This window comes from Epinephelus fuscoguttatus, linkage group LG4 (genome assembly GCF_011397635.1).
Source record: "Epinephelus fuscoguttatus linkage group LG4, E.fuscoguttatus.final_Chr_v1".
In the NCBI taxonomy this organism is placed as follows: domain Eukaryota; kingdom Metazoa; phylum Chordata; class Actinopteri; order Perciformes; family Serranidae; genus Epinephelus; species Epinephelus fuscoguttatus.
The window spans coordinates 18,335,489-18,355,974 of record NC_064755.1 but is presented as its reverse complement, the minus strand read 5'-3'; the positions used below and the strand labels follow the sequence as shown (position 1 = coordinate 18,355,974).

Below are 20,486 nucleotides of genomic sequence, written 5' to 3'. Positions count from 1 at the left end.
AATATTACGTACTTGTAATTTGACTCTTCAATTATATACAATACAACATAAATGTTGAATGTAATATCAGATCTGTTAGTTTCAGTGAGACTGGGCTAAATGTGAAGATGTTAAAGAGGAGCCAGTTTGCTGATAAAACTATAGTAAATATGCCTGTTCAAGCAGAGCACGAGGAAGGTCTTTGCATTTTATTACTGCTGGTATTGACTTTATTTATATTGCCATGTATGGTAGCCCACACTGAATGGTTTGACAGCAGCCACAGATCAACATAATAATCATTATTTTTACAGTAATACATTGTAAATATGACTTAAGTGTTGAATAGATGTAAAAGAGAGTGATTAAGCAAGACAAGTGCACCAAAAAAAAAAAATCAGTATGATTTATTGATCCTATTATTGATCCTGATCCAAGAGATGAGACAGCCAAAGCATGAGCTCATGAATTGTCATTATTAATCATGCTAATATACATATATTGGTTTATTGGGTCGCTGTTTTTCCCCTGTCTTGTTTGTCGAAGCCATGCAGCCTAGTTATTGCTTTTTAGGGCAGATGATTTGCATAGATGTGGGGCTGCTCTGTCACTGGCTTTCAGCGGTCATAAAAGATAGAAGGTTATCCATAAATCCAACACAGAGGAAAAGCCGAGGGTTGGTGAGTGTTTGTGAACGAAAAGAGACGCAGAAGAAGTGATATTTTTCTTTCTGGATAAATCATAATCATGCCACATGAGGAAACAATTAAGAAAATGCTTCCTAAGGTAAGAATAATCATCAATTATTAAAGGAATTCTCTCTAATCAACATATACTGTGGATTATGTGTATTTTTTTCACTTTTTGTTTCGTATTCTTTTGTTTTGAAGACATATCTTCGCAAACATGTGGCCAGTGAAATAAGCATGGTGCTGACTCACTTCAAAAGCCTTGTGCCCATGATGGATAGATACGGTAATAACTGCTGACAGTCTGTTAATGAACTTATTCAACATGTGCTCGAAATAACATTTATTTATTAATGTTCACAGTTTACAACGATGGAGCCACAAAGGACTTGATGAATCTAACTGGAACCATTCCTGTCATGTATAGTGGTAACAGTGACTTTGCATTTTACACAGTTTGACCCTTTAAACAGCTATATTATTAATAGAAGCTGACTTTGATGTGGATTCTGATCTATTTCAATTAAAATAAGAGAGATTAAGTTTATTATTTCTCAGAATATGCTGGATAAACTAACTTTTTCACATGTTCTGATACAAGACAAGATCTACAACATCCCTGTGCGCCTGTGGATTGAGGAGACCTACCCTCAAACTGCTCCCATCTGCTACGTCACACCTACACGTGAGATGATGATCATCAGTGGGAAGTTCATCTCCAAGAATGGTGAAGTTATGCTGCCGTACCTGGAGGAATGGAATGTGAGAATTTAACATGTATTTTGTATTCTTTAACAATAGCTGACATCGGGGTTGTTACTGATGCCATGCTACATTGATGTGACTTTTTCCTTTCTTCTATCAGGGTGAATGTGACCTAACTGGCCTACTGCAGGTGATGGTTGCCGTGTTTGGAGACTTCCCTCCAGTATGTATGCAGCCTCATCCAGAGCCTGAACAAGCTCCTTGTAAGTAAAACTCACACAGGCAACAAGCAAGCTGCCATGTGGTTTCAAAATAACACCATCTACGCCCTAGATACAAGTTCATGCTGATAAGATAGATCCAAGATTCATGATAGGGTGACACATCAGTTTGAATCTAGGTTCATCGCTCATAAATCTAGGGCTGAAAAGACTTCTCCCTTGTCAACATGTTTATGAACTCTGTGACTGATAAGGACTCCTCTAAAAATGCAATATATTTTCTTGTAGGTTGGCTACAGTTCCAGAGAAATGCAGAGGTGCTTTCAAAGACAGATGGAAGTTTGTACCTGCATATATCCACAGAGGATGGTCTACCTTTTCAGCGAGAACATGAAACCAACTGTTAGTATTTTGTGGGATTAGACAAGGATATTTTACTGTGTGTGTAGTGCCTGTGATGAAGTGGTAATCCTGTATACAGTGTTAGATGGTATCCATTTATTATGTTATGTTACTTTGTTGACAATTTCAGAAAAATAGCATGTTGCTTTCTATTCTGTTTGGTGTGTATGTACTGACGTCATTTTAATATGCTTTTGTAATTTGGCATTTGAATGCCTGTGTGTAAAAGGCTCCAATTGCTTTACAAGTGGCTCATAAAACTGTACCTTGACCTCATCCAAAAGCATTTATTGTGTTCTTATCCACAAATGTTGTGGACTTTTGACCAGTAAACAGAAATGTTGGTAATTTAAAGAACACTCACGCAGCTGGGTGCAGCCCAAAAAACCTGATAACTAAGAACAAAAAGTAAGGAAATTTGTGTTTAGTAGATTATTTCTTTGTTGTAACAATGCTTCTTGGCAAAACATCTTAGAAAGCCTGTTTATTTCCCTTTTAAATGGTGCCACATTAGTAAGGAACATGCATTTGTGGGATGAGCAGCAGAGCTGACCATGTGGGTTGAGCCCATGAAAAATTTGTCAAATCTTCTCTGCCAATGCCGAACAGCTGTTTTTTTTTTTTTTTTGCTGTTGACTCTTGTTGTTTAGTGGATTGGATGATTGAAGTCTGAAGAAACAAGACATATTGACAGTTTAACAATTTATTCATTTAACAAACAGGAGCCTCAGTAGTGCCATAGTAGTGACTTGTTTCGTAAAAAGTTGCAGTGGAAGCGTTAGCTATTAAGCTCAACTTTTTACACAGAAAATCAAGTCAAAACTTTCCCCAAGGACAGGACGATGAAGGTCTCTTTAAGTAAAGAGTATGGTCTAGACACTATATGAAAAGTGTCCTGAGATAACTTTTATCATGATTTTGAGCTATATAAATAAAAACTGGCTTGTTGTATAAAGTAACTGATTGATTCTGGTATTGTAAATATTGAGTAATTGAGGGATACACGTTCAGTAGAAAAAAAAAAGTTTTATAAAATGACTTAGTAGACTACACTTTAGATTTTGCCCTATATATGATGTGTGATAAAAACTCACCAAATTGGGACCAAGCCTTGGGAACCACACATCTACTGAAAATTTAATAGAAATGCTAAAAAACCACAGGCCTTTACATCTATATATATTGGTCCTTGGCTTTTTAATGTCTAATATCTTGATCTTTTGTGCATCTCGACTGTTTTGTTGCTTTTGTTGTTTAAAAAAATATATGTTTCTTTCTTGAATGCTGTTTATTTTATATCCGACTGTGTTGTAGTAAAGCCTAATTTCCACCATTATTTACTGAAATAGATACGTCATCTTTCTTCTTTTCCTAGTGCTAAAAGGCTATAAATGGATAGATACATAAATAAAAAATAAATAAATAAATAGCTAAACACTGTTGTTAACGTCATAGTCAGACCGGAATCATACAGGCAGACCGGAAGCTGTCAGTGGAATACCGGAAATTCCTTTTGTTGACCATCGGATATTTGTTTTTCGCTCCTCCTGAGAACTTTTAATTATCTGTTTCCTGTTCTTACTTAATTTATTGAAGCTTGGCACGTTAACAACCGTGACATCGCTCTTGTTGGACTGAATGGTGTCATATAGACACCTAATAATTCGCTTAATAGTTGTCGGGCCCGAGGCTGGGCTAACTTTAGCCTAGCTAGCAATCAGTGAAGTCTTGCTAGCTAGCGTTAGCTTGCGTTAGCTGCCGCTCTAGCTGGCTTGTAAGTCGGCCGTTCGCTTACTTAACTTATTAATAAGAACGGTGTAAACAAAAACTCAAAAACAATGGCAGTTGTCAACGAGGGTGCCCTGAAAAAAATGCTGAAGGTAAGTGTTGCGGCACTTGCTGCCCAACTGTAGCACGTTAGCTTAGTCACCGATACCAAACATGAAACTAGCGATTAGCAGGGTAACATTTCCTGGAATGGGTAATGCTCAGTAAACGGCCCATTCTCCATTTAAGTCTAGTACGTTTAACATTTGGTTTTGATAAATGATTACTAGTGTGATGCCTGTAGCAAATATACCTTGTACAAATCTTCGTGTCAACCAACATCTTACAATATAGAATAGCCACCCAGCTACATCATTAGCATGTTAACTATAAACATGACCTATGACTAAGCCACCATTCTTAGTTTTATGTGTGGCTGCTTTGTTGATGCCTTTCAATTATGGACATGATCAGAGTAAAAATTAATAATACATTAATATCACAGACTTAAGTGTAATCTGTGTGGATGTCTGAGTGATAGGCGGTTCCACCCCTCTTTTTTAAGGAATTTAATTATTTCCAAAGTTTGTAACTTCGTTGGTGAGGTAACAACTTTTCTAATTCATACCACAAATTTTGCCGATGAAGACCAGATAGAAAACCTTTTGTATGTAAGCAGGCAGCAGGTACAACAACTGCAAACTATGGGTTATGCCAAAATGACTTCATAAGTAAATAACTTGGAACTCCAACTTGAACTTTCAGTATACTAACACACGTTTTTTCCCCTTTCATCTTTTGTTGTCCTTATCCAGCAATATAAATACAGAGATCTGACCGTGCGTGAGATAACCAATGTCATCTCCCAGTACAAGGACTTGAAGCCGGTTATGGATGCTTATGGTAAATTAAATCATACTGATCTTCTGTTCTTAACTGTCTGGTCTCAGTGTTTGTATGCTTATATGGTTGTATATGTCCAAATTGTTTAGCTGGTTGACATGAGATGTTCTTCTATTTCAGTGTTTAATGATGGCTCCACAAGAGACCTGATGAGCCTGACAGGAACTGTTCCAGTGAGCTACAGAGGTAAAGAATGTTTACCTTGCTTTCAAAAAAGTCACATTGTTCCTTTGTAGAATCTGAAAGACTGGGACATAAAAGGTTAATTGAGAAGTTTCTGTTTAGTGTTGTTTCTTTGCTCACCTTCTCTTTCTGTCTTGTGTGCTCACAATAGCTTATAAACAAACATGTCATTTGTAGGCTCAAGCAGAGTAAGCAGGAAATGGGCAAAAATGCCTTTTTGTGTCATCTGAGGCAAGAATCTGCCTGAAGCAAAACACATACAATCTCAGAGGAAGCATGTGTACCTACAAACAAACACCATCTTGTACTATGTTGCTCGATTTCTTCTTTAATGTGCAAGCTTTCCTACTGTTCTGATATTATGACTTAAGTCACATTAAAGAAATGGAATACACCTTTTGACAGAACATTTTATAGTGAGCTTCAAACCGAACCCATAGTTTCCCAACTTTGTAGGTTAGGATTACTAGCGCACATTGCTATCTTGCTTTCTATCAAAACAAAGTAGCAGTAGATTTTTAGACTGTAAAATAAAAATTTGTTTGATATACAGTACATCATAATTGTTGTTTAATTCATATACAGGTTCTTATTACTCCAGAAAAAAACGAAAACGGAAGTGTGCCTCAAAATAACAAAGTTTCTCAAGTGTGAATGGTGAAGCGATGAGAATTTTAAGTCTTAAAAACATTTAATATAATCAAATATTACAACAAAGTGTGTGTTTCTGTTTCCTGTAGGCAATGTCTACAACATCCCAGTGTGTCTGTGGTTGCTGGACACATATCCCTACAATCCTCCCATATGTTTTGTCAAACCTACCAGCGCTATGATGATCAAAACTGGCAAACACATCGATGCCAACGGCAAGATCTACCTGCCTTATCTACATGAGTGGAAGCATGTGAGTGTGACGTCTTCAGTCAATACTTTTAATCATACAGTGTTTATTTAGGGAAAGACTGTGAACTGTTTAGACTGTAAAAACATAGATTCGAAAAGAACATTTAAAGAGCAATACAAACACATTGCGTCATGCTGTCATAGAGGAATTAAGGTCTCACTGCAGTATTGACATGTTTAAAATCTGTAGAAGTGGTTTTCTCACTGTATCATACAACACTGTTTACAGTATAAAGGTAATTGAAACTGTAGCTTTCTGGAATATTTGGCAATATGTCTATGATTACCAGTCAGTCAGCACAAAATGGCGCAATCATGATGGCCATAAATGTACCTGTGGCTGTAGATAATATCTGAACAGCGGCTTGGCTGTTGATCATTTGAAAAAGCTTCCTGCATTTGTTGTCTTGCTTAATTAAACATTCCCCTCACTGTATGTCTTACAGCCTCAGTCAGACCTGTATGGTCTGATCCAGGTGATGATTGTGGTTTTTGGAGAGGAGCCTCCTGTGTTTTCTCGCCCCACCACACAAGCCCCCTACCAAGCGTTCCAAGCAGCTGGACCCCCTAACCGTAAGTGACGTACATTTTTGTTGTGAACAGAGTGATCCAAGGGGCCAATGCATTGTCTAAAAGAGTAAGAAGAACAGGCTGATCCACAGACTGTTTCATACAGAGTGATATGCTAAGAGAAATACTAGCATACTGAATGCTTCTCAGTACACTGAAACATGCTTCTAATATCAGTGATAGCAGTCTAAATATTAGAAACTCTTCTCAGTATAAAACAATGCAGTTAAGCACCACCCCACTACAGCTTCCAAAATATCCATAAAGTTGAATAAACACTTTTCTAAAACAGAAAGAAACTTTATGACCTTCATGAACGTATGTTTAATTACAAGGCCTAATTAAACTGCTTTAGATTTAGCTAGGTGTACCTAAAAAAACTGCTAACTGTGTGAAATATATTCCAATTATTAATTGATTAAAGTACAGTTGGTAACTTTTATGAAATTAACTTTTTGTTATATTTACTGAAATTGTCGCTATATTCTGAAAGAAGCACATGAGACGCATAACCTGCGAAAAATATCATGTTCTTCCATCTCGTCCTATTGTTTCTATGGCACTTGCTAGAATCTATCACACTGCACTGAAAACAACCAATCAGAGCCGAGGAGACTCCAACACAGCTATCAGTCACTGCTCCTAAACTGCGGTCAATCTGTCAAACTAGGCAGCGCTGATCAAATATAAATCAAGATTCTGTTCCTGCATTGCCTGTTTCTCACCTCAAATGTTTTCAGAAACATATTTTAGTGTACTGTTCAGCTGTATAATGAGAACGTTTGTGACCCGTCTGCCATGATGGGTAAAGTCGAGCCAAGAACTCAGCACGGCCCACTGGCTGGACCAGCTATGAAAGTTACCATCTACAGCTTTAATTGTAATTTCACACATGATGAAACACTTACAAAATTACAAAATAAGCGTGGGTCATATTCAGTTCTATGAATAAGAAAGCATTTCCAGACTTCTTACTTGAGTGAATCTTGAACAGATATGTTACTTGCCACAATTATGTGAGCTTTTACTTATACCATAGCTTATTATTTTGTATATTAGAGATGAAAGGTTCATATTGTAATGCAGCAAACAACAGATTTAGCATAACCATACATGCTCCCCTGTGTATGCATTCACTCTTAAATTAATTTTGGTTTTGAGTTAAATTTACGATTTTCATTTTCATTTTCATGTTGTGGCAGATATTTAGCTAATTTCTCAGCAGAATGTCAGGAATCATGTTCAATATATTATGTTAGTAGAAGTTTTGTATTATTGTTGATATATATTTGTATACGCGCCTTATTTCTGCCTTACAGTTCAGGTGATGCATTTATTTCCTTAAGCACTAGATGGAGCTAAGATATCACTTCAGCACACCACGGAAAACTGAATATGTTTTTGTGAGAATGAAAGAGATAAAGAATATTTCAAACTGTTTGTCCTCAGATCTGATTCCTTTACAATCTCTCTCTACCTCAGCTTCCTATATGCCTGGCATGCCTGCGGTCTCACCCTATGGCCCCAGTCCTAACCCAGGGTAAGATGTTCACTAAGCAGATCTGAACCTCTCCTCCAGATAAGAGTGTGTAGTATATTTCCAAACAAACCTGTCCTGGCATGTTTGTTTTCATAGTTTCTTCAGCAACATATGGCACAGAAGCATATTTGGTAGTGACTCTGTACGACTGGCTCACTTATGTTTATCACTGAAAGTTAAAGTTGGAAGTTATCGGAAGAATGACCTATTTCTTGATCATTCAACTATTTGCAGAGGCTATCCAGGATACCAGTACCCAGGGGGCAATTCTTACCCAGCCACTGCTGGACCTGCACACTACCCTACCCAGCCTCCAGTTTCCACAGTGGGTATGTATCACATTTAGTATCTGGGGTGCTTTATTTCCCTTTCTCGTGGGTACATTTTAAAGTTTAAAATTAGCACAGGTTTCAGATGTTTTCACAAACAGCACAAGCACAGCAAAATTAATATGTCCACTCAGAACCTGTCATTGTCTGCACTTGCAGGTTTCCTTTATGTCTTAATATAACAATAGAATAATTCAATACTTCATTCAGCCCAGAAAAAACAATACAGTTCCTCCTTTCCTCAGTCTTTAAATGACCCTGAGTTGAGACATTTGACCTTTTGACTCAAACTCTTTCGCCCTCTCCGTGACTTCGGTGGTGCGCCGAGCCGCCAGTGAAAGGTCGTTAGTGTAACCAGAGTGGGGAGCATTAAAGGTTAAAGGGTAGGATGGATCTGAAGGGAAAGGCACAGTCCCCCCCCTCCTCCCCGTCCAGCCATCACACCCTACACCTCAGACACAGTGTTATATTTAGAATAGAAACAGTAACTCCACACAAAGACAGACCTATGATCAGGGTACCCATCTGCTGCCCCCAAATCCGTTGGCAGCACTGTACTGAAATGCAAGTGAAGGACCAGCACGCAGGAGGGGCTTTGAGTTGACTCCTATATTTAGTAAAGGAGGAGAAATGGGTTTGACCGTTCAGAGTGCTCAGATCTCAAGACTGAATCAACTCTGACATTTGTAGTGCTGACTCCAGACTGCACATGAGGTGGTCTTCATCCCTCTGTGCTTTTACACTTACATAATCTGGTATTTGTCTGCTTTTAGGCTTATGGAATTCTCATGTACATATACCTGGAAACAAAATATCATAAAACCTGTAGCATAGAATTATATTGAGTTTGTGAACACGAACAGAATTTTGATAAATAAAAAAAAAAACATGACAAAAAAATGCAAGCACCTGATCACCCCTCCTTTTCCAAGCATGTAGTACAACCTATGGTGGCCTTCAGATAACAGAACAATGTTACTGGCCCTCTCTAGAGCCAGTGTTTGGTTTGTCCACTCTGGGCTACTGTAGAAACATGGTGATACAACATGGTGGAAGAGGACACGCTCCCCATGTAGATATGAAGGGCTCATTTTAAGCTAACGAAAACCAAACGGTTCTTAGATTCAGGCAATTATACATAGAGGTGTAACGGTTCACAAAATTCCCGGTTTGCTTCATTATGGCACTGTGGTGTGTCACAGTTTGATACGTTTTCCATACAGCAAAATATAGGAAATGCCAGAGATATTTCCTTGATTTTTAAAATTTTAAATGTACGAAAACTAACTACGTTACTACTGATAATAGAGTGCATAGTATCAGTGTCATTTCTATTGCCCACTGTGTCAGCATCGAGTTTGCTACATCCCCCGAGCTCTCTGAGCTCTTTCAGTCTAATGAATACATGAATAAACATCCCTGTAAAATGCCACAATTATATGAACACAATCTAATAAGCCGTCACTCACATACCTTTCAGTCGTTAAGCCAGAATCGCCTACCTGGTCCGCCAGCAGTTACTTCTCAGTCACTGCTGTGGGTATGTGCTTTGTAATAACATTAGCTGTTGAACGAGAGGCTAAGGCCGCACAGCAGCGCTCGCTCCCTGATTCGGAGTGTGTGTGTGCTGTGACTGTGAGTGCTACTGGCTTAGCAGCTAAAGAGGGTCTGTCCCTGCACAACAGCGTGTGCTTTGGCTCAGGGGTCGTGTATGTTACTGTACTTCTGTGTTAGCTGCTAAGGAGAGTCTGCAGCTGTGTGGGGGCTTGTTCTTTGGTTCAGTGTGTTTTAATCCCCCACTCTCTCTTGCAATCGCCCCCATAATTACAGCGAAACTTGAGTGACCCCAAACACCAGACCTGCAGGTTATTGAAGGAGCCTCTATTTTCAGTCTGGTAATGGTGTTACTAACCATCCTGCAACGAGGTAGCTTACCACAGTGGGCCTCCCAGTGTGTCTCACTGGAGTGCAATGTTTTGGTTTGGGGATGGGAGGGGCAGACAGCATGTTGCCTGCTCTGTTGTGTGGGCTGCCTTGTTCACCAAAAGCCTCGAACTGAACGGCTCGATACAAATATGTGTATTGTTACACCCCTAGAAAACATGCTTATGACTATTACACTCCATTTCTGCCAGTAGATCCCCCTAAATCCTACAAACTGATCCTTTAAATAAAGTAGCATAACAGCTCCACGTTGAACAACTGTGACCTGAGGATCCCTTACTCTGATGACTTTCTTTTTCCTAATTAACATGGAAATTGAGCACTACTGGGATTCATTTATTTCTATGGCGAGAACACAGAAGTAGATCTATCTGGATTAAAAACAAGTGCATGGATGTATGTTCGGCATGTTCATACTAAACTGGAGTGTTACCTGGATATTGGTTTTTTGTTATTACTGTTACTTTTTGTATTGTTTGTCCACTGTCTCACGTCACTTCCTAACCTCTTTGTCTTAAGGCCCAAGAAGTGATGGCACCATTGGCGAGGACACCATTCGCGCATCTCTGATTTCAGCCGTGAGCGACAAGCTTCGCTGGAGAATGAAGGAGGAAATGGACAGAGCCCAGGCAGAGCTGGACGCCCTGAAGCGAACAGAGGAGGATCTGAAGAAGGGACATCAGAAACTGGAGGAGATGGTCTCAAGATTGGACCAGGAAGTGGTGAGAGATCATTCACTTCTTAATATTATACCTATATTTTTTCTTCCTTCTTATACAGCAGATTTTTTCTTTAATAACAAAAATCAACTGGTTTCTACTAGTCTGAAGTCGACAGGAATATCGAGCTGCTGAAGAGAAAGGACGAGGAGCTGAGTGAGGCCCTGGAGAAGATGGAGAACCAGTCGGAGAACAACGACATCGACGACGTCATTGTGCCCACAGCTCCACTGTACAAACAGATCCTGAACCTGTATGCTGAAGAGAACGCGATTGAGGACACTATCTTCTACCTGGGGGAGGCCCTCCGCAGGGGCGTCATAGACCTGGAGGTTTTTCTTAAGGTAACCACATCAACACAACTACAACTAACATGTCGTCTACTGACCCATTTGTGGTTTTTACCCTAATGACTTGTATTCCGTTCTGTTACAGCATGTACGGCTTCTGTCCAGGAAGCAGTTCCAGCTTCGTGCCCTCATGCAGAAAGCCCGCAAGACTGCCGGCCTTAGTGACCTCTACTGACCCTCGCCGACGACCCGGAAACATTCATATCTTCATGCTTTCTTACTCTCTTCTCTTCCTCCACTCTTTTATTCCCTTTTTATGTCTTCTTGTAGCTGTCCTCTTTTAAATCTCTCCCATCAAATCTGTTGTGAGAGAGAAATCTGAACAACAGAACATTCATGAAGAACGGACTGTCCTGTGTGTCCACATCTCGTAGGACATCATTTGTGTTTTGATCTGACTGAATACTTCTTTGAGATCATGATGCATTAACAGTCGCGACCCATTTGCAAGATGTGGCATTACTTTTGTGACCCACTGTGACGAGTCTCTGTGGCGTAGCTGGGTTGGCGCACAGTGAATTAAAGAGGTGACCTGTATGCGTTGCACCGCAGGGGCAGCCTGCAGGTGCTGTTTGCGATCCCTTTCGCCAGACAAAGTCATTTGGCTAGTAAGCACAAATTGTTAGGGGCTAGTAAAGAGGGGCTTTGTAGAGAGCTGCAAATGTCCAGCCCTCTCATAATGAAAAGGTTACGCTCTGATATAAATACCCAGGGCAACCTTTCAGGAGGGACAGCGGGTTCAGCCTCAGGATTTAATGCTCTCTGGGTCATGTTCAGTAGCCGTGGGGTCAAAGGGATCATTTTTCATACAGTAGAGGTGATGATGAACATGGATATGAACTGTGAGTGTTTTAATGGGTAAAGTTTGAGCTCCTCTGCCACTCGACTACACTATTATTTGTATTTCCTGTGTCTCTTTATAAGCGTGAGGTTCTTCGTGTCAGCTGCTCAGGTCTGCCCTTCAGTCTGACTGCATTAACCAGTAAATCGTACTCTGTACAGCGTCTTTAAAGTGGATGACAGTCTTCACATACTTTATTCTAAGGGATTACAAAGGAAATCCCGTATTTGTTTCTTTACTGTTCTGTTTTCCTTGTGCTGTTCACTTATTCTCAGTCCTGCTGAGAGGTTTAGGTTTTCAGTAAACGGGAGAAAAGTTGTGAATAAAGTGTGTCAGAGGGTACAAACAAAAAAGTACTAATCAAGAAGTTAACTTATGTAAAGTTTAAAAACAGGTCTCATTTAAATTAGCCTTTTACTAAATGCACTTTGAATTGTATGATAGAATATCTGCTGTTATTTTTTTTCTTGTTTCCAATTCAACCATAGACCACCTGTTCTTTTATATCTGTAGATTAATGTAAATCAGTACAAATAAAAGAAATCTGATTTAGTGGTTCATCTCTTTGTCGTCATTTCATTTGGTCAGTATTTCACTGTATTCTTTGTCTCACACAAACCACAGAAAGTATTAAAACATTTACAATGCCATATATAGAAGCTTGGGAATCCATTTGGATCTCCTGCATTAAAACCTCTTATCTGCCTCATGTATCGACCCATATCTGTGCACCAAGAGCGGCTGAGTCAGCTGCTCTGCAAACACACACCAACTGCTTTTTGCTAGTTTCGACAACAAACACAAAGAGAGGACAAAGGACACACTTGTATTATCATTATCCTGGCAGATTTATTCGATGTTACAGAAAATAAAAATCAATATCCAGCTGCCATGACGGATACAGTTCTTAGTAAGTCAGGTGATTCATAGACCCTATCCAAGGTTGTAACATTAATACATAAATAGATCTTAACAGTATTAGCAGTTATAAATAATACTTTCTCTTAATTTTCTTTTTTTGTCCAGAGTCAATTGAAGTAGAATAAATACACAACCCTTTGAGGGTATTTAAGGGTGCGCAAACAAATAACATGTTCAAGATTATTACCTCCTGTTATGATTCATAACTTGACCCTAGGTCATGATTGAAGCCGACTCTTTCCCCTTTTGGTTCTCTGTTATATCTTTGCTAAATTGAATTAGACCCCTTTAATACTCTCAGATGGAACCGTGTTGCTTCTTGCCAGTTCTTTAAACCTTTAAGCCTGAAATAGTTTTTCTGTCAGTGCACTTGTGGTTAGGTATGTTTACAAAGGCTTCAATGCCAACCAGTAAAGCATTGCTTTCTTAAATGTTAAGGTACTATCACTGGATTGTGGCCCAGTGATATATGCAGCAGTGTTGTTGTAAGTGTAGGTGGGTAGGAAGCCCTCCTCATAGGGAATGGAATGTCTCCATTATACTCCAAATAAAAAACAGAGATTACCAAGTGGAAAAAACAACTGGCAACAATCACAGAATAAATACGAACTACAGACAAGGAGTGTACGGATTAGGCAGAAACAGTGTACAGTAACATACAGTACATAGAATGTATACACTCGATACGCAAAGGCCTTACTTTTCTCATGTAGACAGGACAACATATATATACGCCCTCACTCCGACACAGGCAGAGCTCAAAGGCTAAAAAGGTATGAGTGGGGTTTCCGAGAATTCAGTCATGACGGGAGGACGGGTGGGAGGCAGCAAAGGAAAATGACACCACTGTGTGAATATCTGAAGGTACAATCTAGCTTCCAGTGGTTTTGCTACAAACACTTGGCCTTTTTAGATATTCAGAGGTTTCATTCACCCGTTGCCGTGAGGGGGCACAGGAGGTAGGGTAGGAGGGATTCGACCACACGGTTTTGAGTGTGGTTTCAGTGGAGTATTCAGAGGAGCGCTCTTCACAGGGTGAGCTCCTTCTGTACGCCCCACAGGGTCTCAGCGCTCTTCACCAGCTGCTTCTCCTCATCGGGCTTCAGTGTCATGTGAATCACGTCTGTAAGGCCGCTGTTGCCCAGGACGCAAGGGATGCTAAGGAAGACCTCATCCTTCACTCCATGCATGCCCTACCAGAGGAAGATCAGGGTTAGCGTGTCATCTCATCATACATGGAGAATGTACAGTATGTTTGTGTGTGAACTAATCAGTGCAATGAATTTCATCATGTGGGTTTTGCCAGACAGCTAAATGTGTGGCTCGCTCCTTCTCACCTGGACCAGTGTGGACACAGGGTGCACTTTGTGTAGGTTCTTCATGATGCTTTCCACCAGGTCGGCCACAGACATACCGATGGCCCAGGAAGTGTAGCCCTTCAGCTTGATGACCTCATAGGCTCTGCAGTGCATACACAGAAGAGAAGACATTAAAATTGAGAACAGAATACCTCCTGGACTCAAGAAAAAAATCAGTCTGCTTTGGTATTTGGGACTTTGGTTGCTCCCACTTTGTCCCTCATTCATTTCATTTCATGCTGAGAACTCAGCTGTTTATCACCATGAGAGAAGCAAAAAATTGATTCACACTCTCCATACACGCTATCTATGGTTATTTAGGGGAGGTTTTTAACTCTTCCAATGTCTGCAGTGCTGAGTTTGATATATGTATGTATGCAGAGTGATAAATAAATAAATACCTCATAGTGAAGTTAACACCCATTAAAGTCACATCAGTTACTGTATCTGGATTTGTACAGTACTGTTTCCTGAGTATACCTTCAAACTAACTCATGAACAAACAGATATGTCTTCCTGTTTCACACAGTTGCCTAAAAATGTCAAACACGTCTATTTAAAATAAGGCCTCTGCTCTACGGGCCATGCACATGTAGAATGCTACGCCTTTGCTCATGCTGTTTTTTCATTGCAAGCATTTACAACCTGTCATGTCTCTCTTTTGACATCCTTTGTTTCATACTTCCAAACTATGCAAACAGCTTTGATAAACCACCTTTTGTCTAGTACATGACTGACCTGCCTTAACACTGAGCTATTGAGAGATAAGTCAGGCTAGCTGACAGTAAAATAATGGCACAATATCAAAGTTTACGGGACAAACTGTTGTATAACGTAACTTTGGAAGGAGTGACACAACTTCAGATTATAAAAGCACAACAACCGGCTGAGTAACAAACATAGCAACACTGATTGGGTGAGGTCATTTCAGTTATAAATTTATGGCGAAGCTGTCTTTGATCAGGATTTAACATTGTCTTTGTATTTCATCAGTGCAGGCGTGGGAGCAACGGTGAGGTCACGGGCACTACTGTACAGTATTATGTTACCGGGAGTAGCACAGCTATTGTGTTTGTGCTGGCTGCCAGGCTCTAGTGAGCCCTTAACATAGTAGTGTACAGTGTGCACCCGCCTCTGCCTGCCTTTTGGCCCATAGCCCTGATCAAATTCCTCACCAGGGCTAGTCAGCTCCATGGGATTCAATTGTGCCTGTTGGCAGTTTGTCTCCTGTTTGTAGGCAACAGTGACTGTAAGCCATTAAGCCCAAAAGGTCTGTTTCAATAAATCATAACGTGTATGGCTCAGTGCTGTGGCCTGTATGCACATGGCCAACTGCTTTACAGATTAGATTGATGAGTGTAGGACAGAAAATGAGGTTTGCAGGGGTAGTTCAAGGATTACAGGATCATAGTTTGGACTCACCCATCAACCACCATCTTATGAACTGCCTTCCAGTTCTCACTGTCACCCTCAGCACCCATCTGTGGGTTGAGGGCCTGCAGAGAAACTCCAGCAACATTCACACCGCTCCATACGGGCACTATAGGAAACAGTAATAGTGATAAATTAGTTTTTCATGAATACAAATTCTATACACAAAGGCAATCATGGTAACTATAGCTATATTCAAAGTTTTGCAGCAGACTAACAAACAGGTACAGTAGAAGGCTGGCTGAGATTTTATTTTTAGTCAGGGGCTACATACCACTGGAGTCCCCATGCTCTCCGATGATCCAGCCGTGGCAGCTGGAAGGGTGGAGGTGGAGCTTCTCTCCCATGAGGTGGCGGAAACGGGCAGAGTCCAAGTTGGTGCCGGAGCCGATGACGCGGTGACGGGGGAAACCGCTGAGCTTCCAGGCCACGTAGGTCAGGATATCCACTGGAAGTGTAAAAGGGAAAACTCTTTAAAATGATCATTTTATCTGTGCTGAGCTACAGGTGTTCCTTTCCAGTGCCCCTCAACTCTATTTCAAGCCACACCGCACTTTCTCCTCTCACATTTCCCTCCACCCCTTCACCATCACTCATCCACACCCCCCTGTCTGACTAACCTGGATTAGAAACCACCATCAGGATGCAGTTGGGGCTGTACTTGACGATGTTCGGGATGATGAACTTGAAGATGTTAACGTTGCGCTGGACCAGGTTAAGACGGCTCTCGCCCTCCTGCTGGCGGGCACCGGCCGTCACCACCACAACTTTGGAGTTGGCTGTCACACTGTAGTCTGACAAGGTGACAAAACAAGAGGTGTTCTGATGAAACTAGAGAATGAAAGTCTCAGTAAAGGTGAAGTGATTCTTCATGAGCCAAAGGTTGTCGTTATTTTTGTGCATTCTCACCTTTGTCCGCTACAATCTTGTGTGTCTTGAGAAAGAGGGATCCATGCTGCAGATCCATGGCCTCACCCTTCAGCTTGTCCTCCATCACGTCAACCAGGGCCAGCTCATCACACAAGTCCTGATTATATACATAAATACAATAAGTCATCCTGACAACTCACTGCACATTTTACACAGTGTATCTTAGAATACAAAAAGCTAGCGTAAGGCTCATTTAAAATGGATGACCTCTGTGTTACTTCGAAATACGGATATAAAAGTGTGCAACAACACCATTCATCACTGCCTGGAATGTTCAGCAGCATTGTTAGTTGTAAGACGTGTGACCTGGTTTTTCTCTTGCCTCGGTTGTTTCTCAGATGGCACAGATCCAGCTCTCACTTGTGTGTTAACAGAGCAGGACAATAAAAGGGAAATGCAAGGTTTCCTGTCCAGTTTTGTATAACAGGGTCACATGAAGGTCCTTGGTTCTAACAAGCTTTACAGAAGTTGATTTCACTATTCAGCACATTCTCACTGCAGCCCTTTGAGGCTTCTCAGTCCGGAGACTATTTTGCAAATCCATATTCTTCCATTCATAATGGAATTGGTGATATTTACAGATTTGCTTAGCCATACAGACCAGAATCAGAATTGATAATACATTATGGATTCCCTGAGGGGAAGTTGGGACATGTTACGTAAGTTAAGTAATAACCGGTGTAAAGATTCATTCATCATGATACGAAGTGTGTTAAATATAAATGCCAGAATAGTATAAGTAAGAATCTAATAAGGAGATTGCTTTAAAAGAGGATTGATCAGTTGAATTATGGTGCGGAGAATTGCGTGGGGGGAATTATTGCGCAGGGTATTGCACAGCTTAATCATTAAACAGAGTATCAGACAGTTGAATTATATATTGCACAGTTAAGTTAGTATGGCAGAGAATTATATTGATGTCTATTTAAATTGATACTCTTGAGTAACTAAAGTTTATCTAAGTTTGTGCTTTTCAAAGATTTATCTGAACCACTTATACACACTCATGAGCTCTCTTTTGTTTCTTGTACTTTGTACTGTAATAACTGTGGCCCAATTTACCCTGTGAGCTGTCATCTACCCTACTTTCAGTTTCCTGATTTCAAAGTTCTTTACACACCCAGTACCACACATCCGCCACCTCTTTCTTTACACCGTCTCCCTTCCTCTCTGACTCACCTTGAGCAGTACACTGATGGCAGAGGCCATGCCCACCATGCCAACACCGACCACCGTCACCTTGTTCCTGCAGCCAATAGGCTCCTCCTTCATCACATGGCCGATCAGCTTCTCCTTGGTGGACATCTGTGGAAAAGTGAAGAGGTGTTAGTGAAAAAGTAGGCAAGCAGGTGAATCGAGTATAAAAGGGGAAGGAGGGAGGGTGAGAACGGAAACAGAGAGGTAGTAAAGTAGTCCTGCATAATACATGTGACAGTTTGAGGGTGTTGTTTCTAATAGGCCCACACAGAGGTGTACGTGACTACTCTCTCATCCAACACTGACTGAGTGAAATGCGATTTCCCTTTTCATGTCACTCACAGAACTGAAAATGTGCCCTTCTCATAACCTCAAAAAAAAATCACCTCCTAAAACCACAAGTTTCAAATTCATTGTCACAGATCTACCGCTCTTGCCTCATGTCTACTTCCTTAAATGGTTTCAGACTAATTTCTCCCTCACAGCGCCTCCCTGGGTCTCCATGGCAACCACTGCCTGGGAAAGTACTGCAGCCTGCCTCCGTGCAGCACACAGGCCATCCTTAGCTGACGTCACACACTGTTATTTATGTTTCCGGGTTGGGCATGCAGGCAGGCATGGCCAAGTGCTCACCCTTACAGAGGTTTACATCATGCAGCGTGACTCGCCTGGTTCTCTGTGATGTGGAGACAAGCACGTAGTGGAGGACCTCATAGGATTAATGCACTGTAATGCCTTCCTTGAGAGGATATTTAAGACCTCTCAATGGTGAGTTTGCACACAATAGTAGGATGTGGTAAGTGGGACGGTCATATCCCTTTATCCAATTATCTCACACTCAGAGGTGATCTGAAAGCTTACTACATACCAGGCCCTAACCCTGAGGTGAGCTGGGTTTGTGCTTTACAAGAGGACCCTTTGTTCAGTGTACAGTGAAGGATTACTGTACATGGTCAATACTGGCCAGATTTCCTTTCTTTAGTGTTGAAATTTGAAGCACAAACCAGCCAAATTACAACTGTAGCATACCTGAATGATGATTACAGACAGAGACTGTGACAAACTTCAGATTATATATTTCTGTGAATTAAAATAAGTTGCTGTGGCACACAACTGCATCATGTAACACGTGTATTCTCATATTTCCCTGTACTTTCTGACATTTACATAATTTGATCACCAGCAGGTCAGCAGGGCTTTACTCAGCTCTGATGCGGTGTCCGGTATCATGACTGAAGGTCAGCGTCTGATCTTTCACATGACCAATTTGAAAATGACTGTAAATACATCTTGATACTCCCTCTATTTGCCTTCAACATGCTGGAGTATCAGCAGTAGTAGCAGGAAAAACTAGATTTAGGTTTCCACTGTGTATTCACATTGTGTAGCCAGACAGTCCACTGCAGCTGCCAACAGGCTGACGCTGGCATCCTGAACACTGTGCCAAGTATAACATTAGTGTGATTAATCAGAAAGTGTGAGCAGCAAGAAGTGGTAAGGTTGATCACTATTGTAAAAGGGAATTTTATGCTTATGGCAAAAACACTGAAACACCACTTCCCTCACTTAGATCTGCTCTCCCATGTGCCAGCACATGAATGCAGTGCATTTCCTGTGCCAAGTTCATTCATGGCCCAGACTGCAGTGTGGATGGTGGTCGCCTTGGGCATCACAGGGCATGCGTGACACACGCTTGTGTAACATTGCGTACATTACATCAACGATGGAGACAGATTCACTTTCACTTTTTAGGTCATTTTAGAAACCTTATCCTATTGCTTGTTTCATATTTTGTATATTTTACTCGCGTGGGCCACATGATATAAGTAGTTTCTTAAAAGGTATATTCCCATAATTCATGACATCATTCTTAAAACCCATTCATGAACGTCACTGCAACAAGTAGGAAATCAAACCAGCAGGCCTGCATCCTGTGGCTAACCTGCTACTCTGTTTTACACACGCCCGAAACTTAATTAGACATGGAAAACATATCAAGTGTCAACCTGTCAAAAAAACTGGAGTTAGTGCCAGCTTCATTCACAACCAATCAACACTATCGATGTTAGCTAGCGACACGCCCATCTCCGTATCCTCTAAAAATGCGCATCAAGTTGCTGAAGCACTTCAATCAACAAACAAGTTAATGCCTCAAAATAAATGCTAGTTTCCGGATGTACCTGAAGTGTACACGCTCCGTAGTGTGAAATAAGGTTGTGTTACCTTTGGGTTTTCGTTAGGCAGGTGGAAACGCGAGCTGGAATGTGTCTTCCTTCTCCTCAGCACAGTGTCCGCAGAAGTGGTGCGGCAGTGGGGGTGTCCTCCGGTATTTAAAGACAGCCTCCTCGGTAGACGTTACGTGCGTACATACTAATGAGCTCGGGTGGGTCTGTGTGGACGCTGCGCGTGCTGTATGTCACGTCCTCGGCAGGATGCGGCGATGAGACATCTCCATCTCGTGTAGCGCTGCTGTAGGTAACACGCTATACGTCATAGTAGTAGGCTCTAGGAGTATGCGACACCATTTGTTTCCCTCCTTTTATCATAATATTATAACTATCACGGGAACGCTGTGTGCTTCATAAACGTGCACGTGCCAGCTTA

General features: G+C 41.0%; 3 protein-coding genes across 3 annotated transcripts; 2 read left to right on the top strand and 1 right to left on the bottom strand.

Annotated features, from left to right (window-relative positions):
* The first annotated feature begins 648 nt into the window (after positions 1-648).
* Positions 649-3,321, top strand: zgc:123278 (uncharacterized protein LOC641569 homolog). Its single transcript, XM_049573174.1, has 6 exons — positions 649-765; positions 870-954; positions 1,032-1,097; positions 1,270-1,430; positions 1,534-1,636; positions 1,883-3,321. The coding sequence occupies exons 1-6, from the start codon at positions 727-729 to the stop codon at positions 1,999-2,001; spliced, it is 573 nt and encodes a 190-aa protein (XP_049429131.1). The 5' UTR covers positions 649-726; the 3' UTR covers positions 2,002-3,321.
* Positions 3,322-3,469: 148 nt separating this feature from the next.
* Positions 3,470-12,597, top strand: tsg101a (tumor susceptibility 101a). The gene is made up of 10 exons (XM_049573173.1): positions 3,470-3,876; positions 4,579-4,666; positions 4,787-4,852; positions 5,590-5,753; positions 6,199-6,325; positions 7,805-7,862; positions 8,097-8,191; positions 10,655-10,857; positions 10,959-11,198; positions 11,290-12,597. Exons 1-10 carry the CDS (start codon positions 3,835-3,837, stop codon positions 11,377-11,379), a joined length of 1,173 nt encoding a protein of 390 aa, XP_049429130.1. The 5' UTR covers positions 3,470-3,834; the 3' UTR covers positions 11,380-12,597.
* Positions 12,598-12,869: 272 nt separating this feature from the next.
* Positions 12,870-20,263, bottom strand: ldha (lactate dehydrogenase A4). The gene is made up of 8 exons (XM_049573172.1): positions 20,106-20,263; positions 17,865-17,990; positions 16,665-16,782; positions 16,376-16,549; positions 16,030-16,203; positions 15,747-15,864; positions 14,304-14,427; positions 12,870-14,159 (listed from the first exon to the last, which is right to left on the bottom strand). The coding sequence occupies exons 2-8, from the start codon at positions 17,988-17,990 to the stop codon at positions 13,995-13,997; spliced, it is 999 nt and encodes a 332-aa protein (XP_049429129.1). The 5' UTR covers positions 20,106-20,263; the 3' UTR covers positions 12,870-13,994.
* Positions 20,264-20,486: the final 223 nt, after the last annotated feature.

Coding starts and splice junctions, on each gene's coding strand:
- zgc:123278 (XM_049573174.1), top strand. CDS start 727: ATGCCACATGAGGAAACAATTAAGAAAATGCTTCCTAAG. Junction 955..1,031: donor GCCCATGATGGATAGATACG/GTAATAACTGCT, acceptor TAATGTTCACAG/TTTACAACGATGGAGCCACA. Junction 1,098..1,269: donor CATTCCTGTCATGTATAGTG/GTAACAGTGACT, acceptor TTCTGATACAAG/ACAAGATCTACAACATCCCT.
- tsg101a (XM_049573173.1), top strand. CDS start 3,835: ATGGCAGTTGTCAACGAGGGTGCCCTGAAAAAAATGCTGAAG. Junction 4,667..4,786: donor GCCGGTTATGGATGCTTATG/GTAAATTAAATC, acceptor CTTCTATTTCAG/TGTTTAATGATGGCTCCACA. Junction 11,199..11,289: donor ACCTGGAGGTTTTTCTTAAG/GTAACCACATCA, acceptor GTTCTGTTACAG/CATGTACGGCTTCTGTCCAG.
- ldha (XM_049573172.1), bottom strand. CDS start 17,990: ATGTCCACCAAGGAGAAGCTGATCGGCCATGTGATGAAGGAGGAGCCT. Junction 16,550..16,664: donor CAAGATTGTAGCGGACAAAG/GTGAGAATGCAC, acceptor TCACCTTGTCAG/ACTACAGTGTGACAGCCAAC. Junction 14,160..14,303: donor CTGTGTCCACACTGGTCCAG/GTGAGAAGGAGC, acceptor TTCCTCTGGTAG/GGCATGCATGGAGTGAAGGA.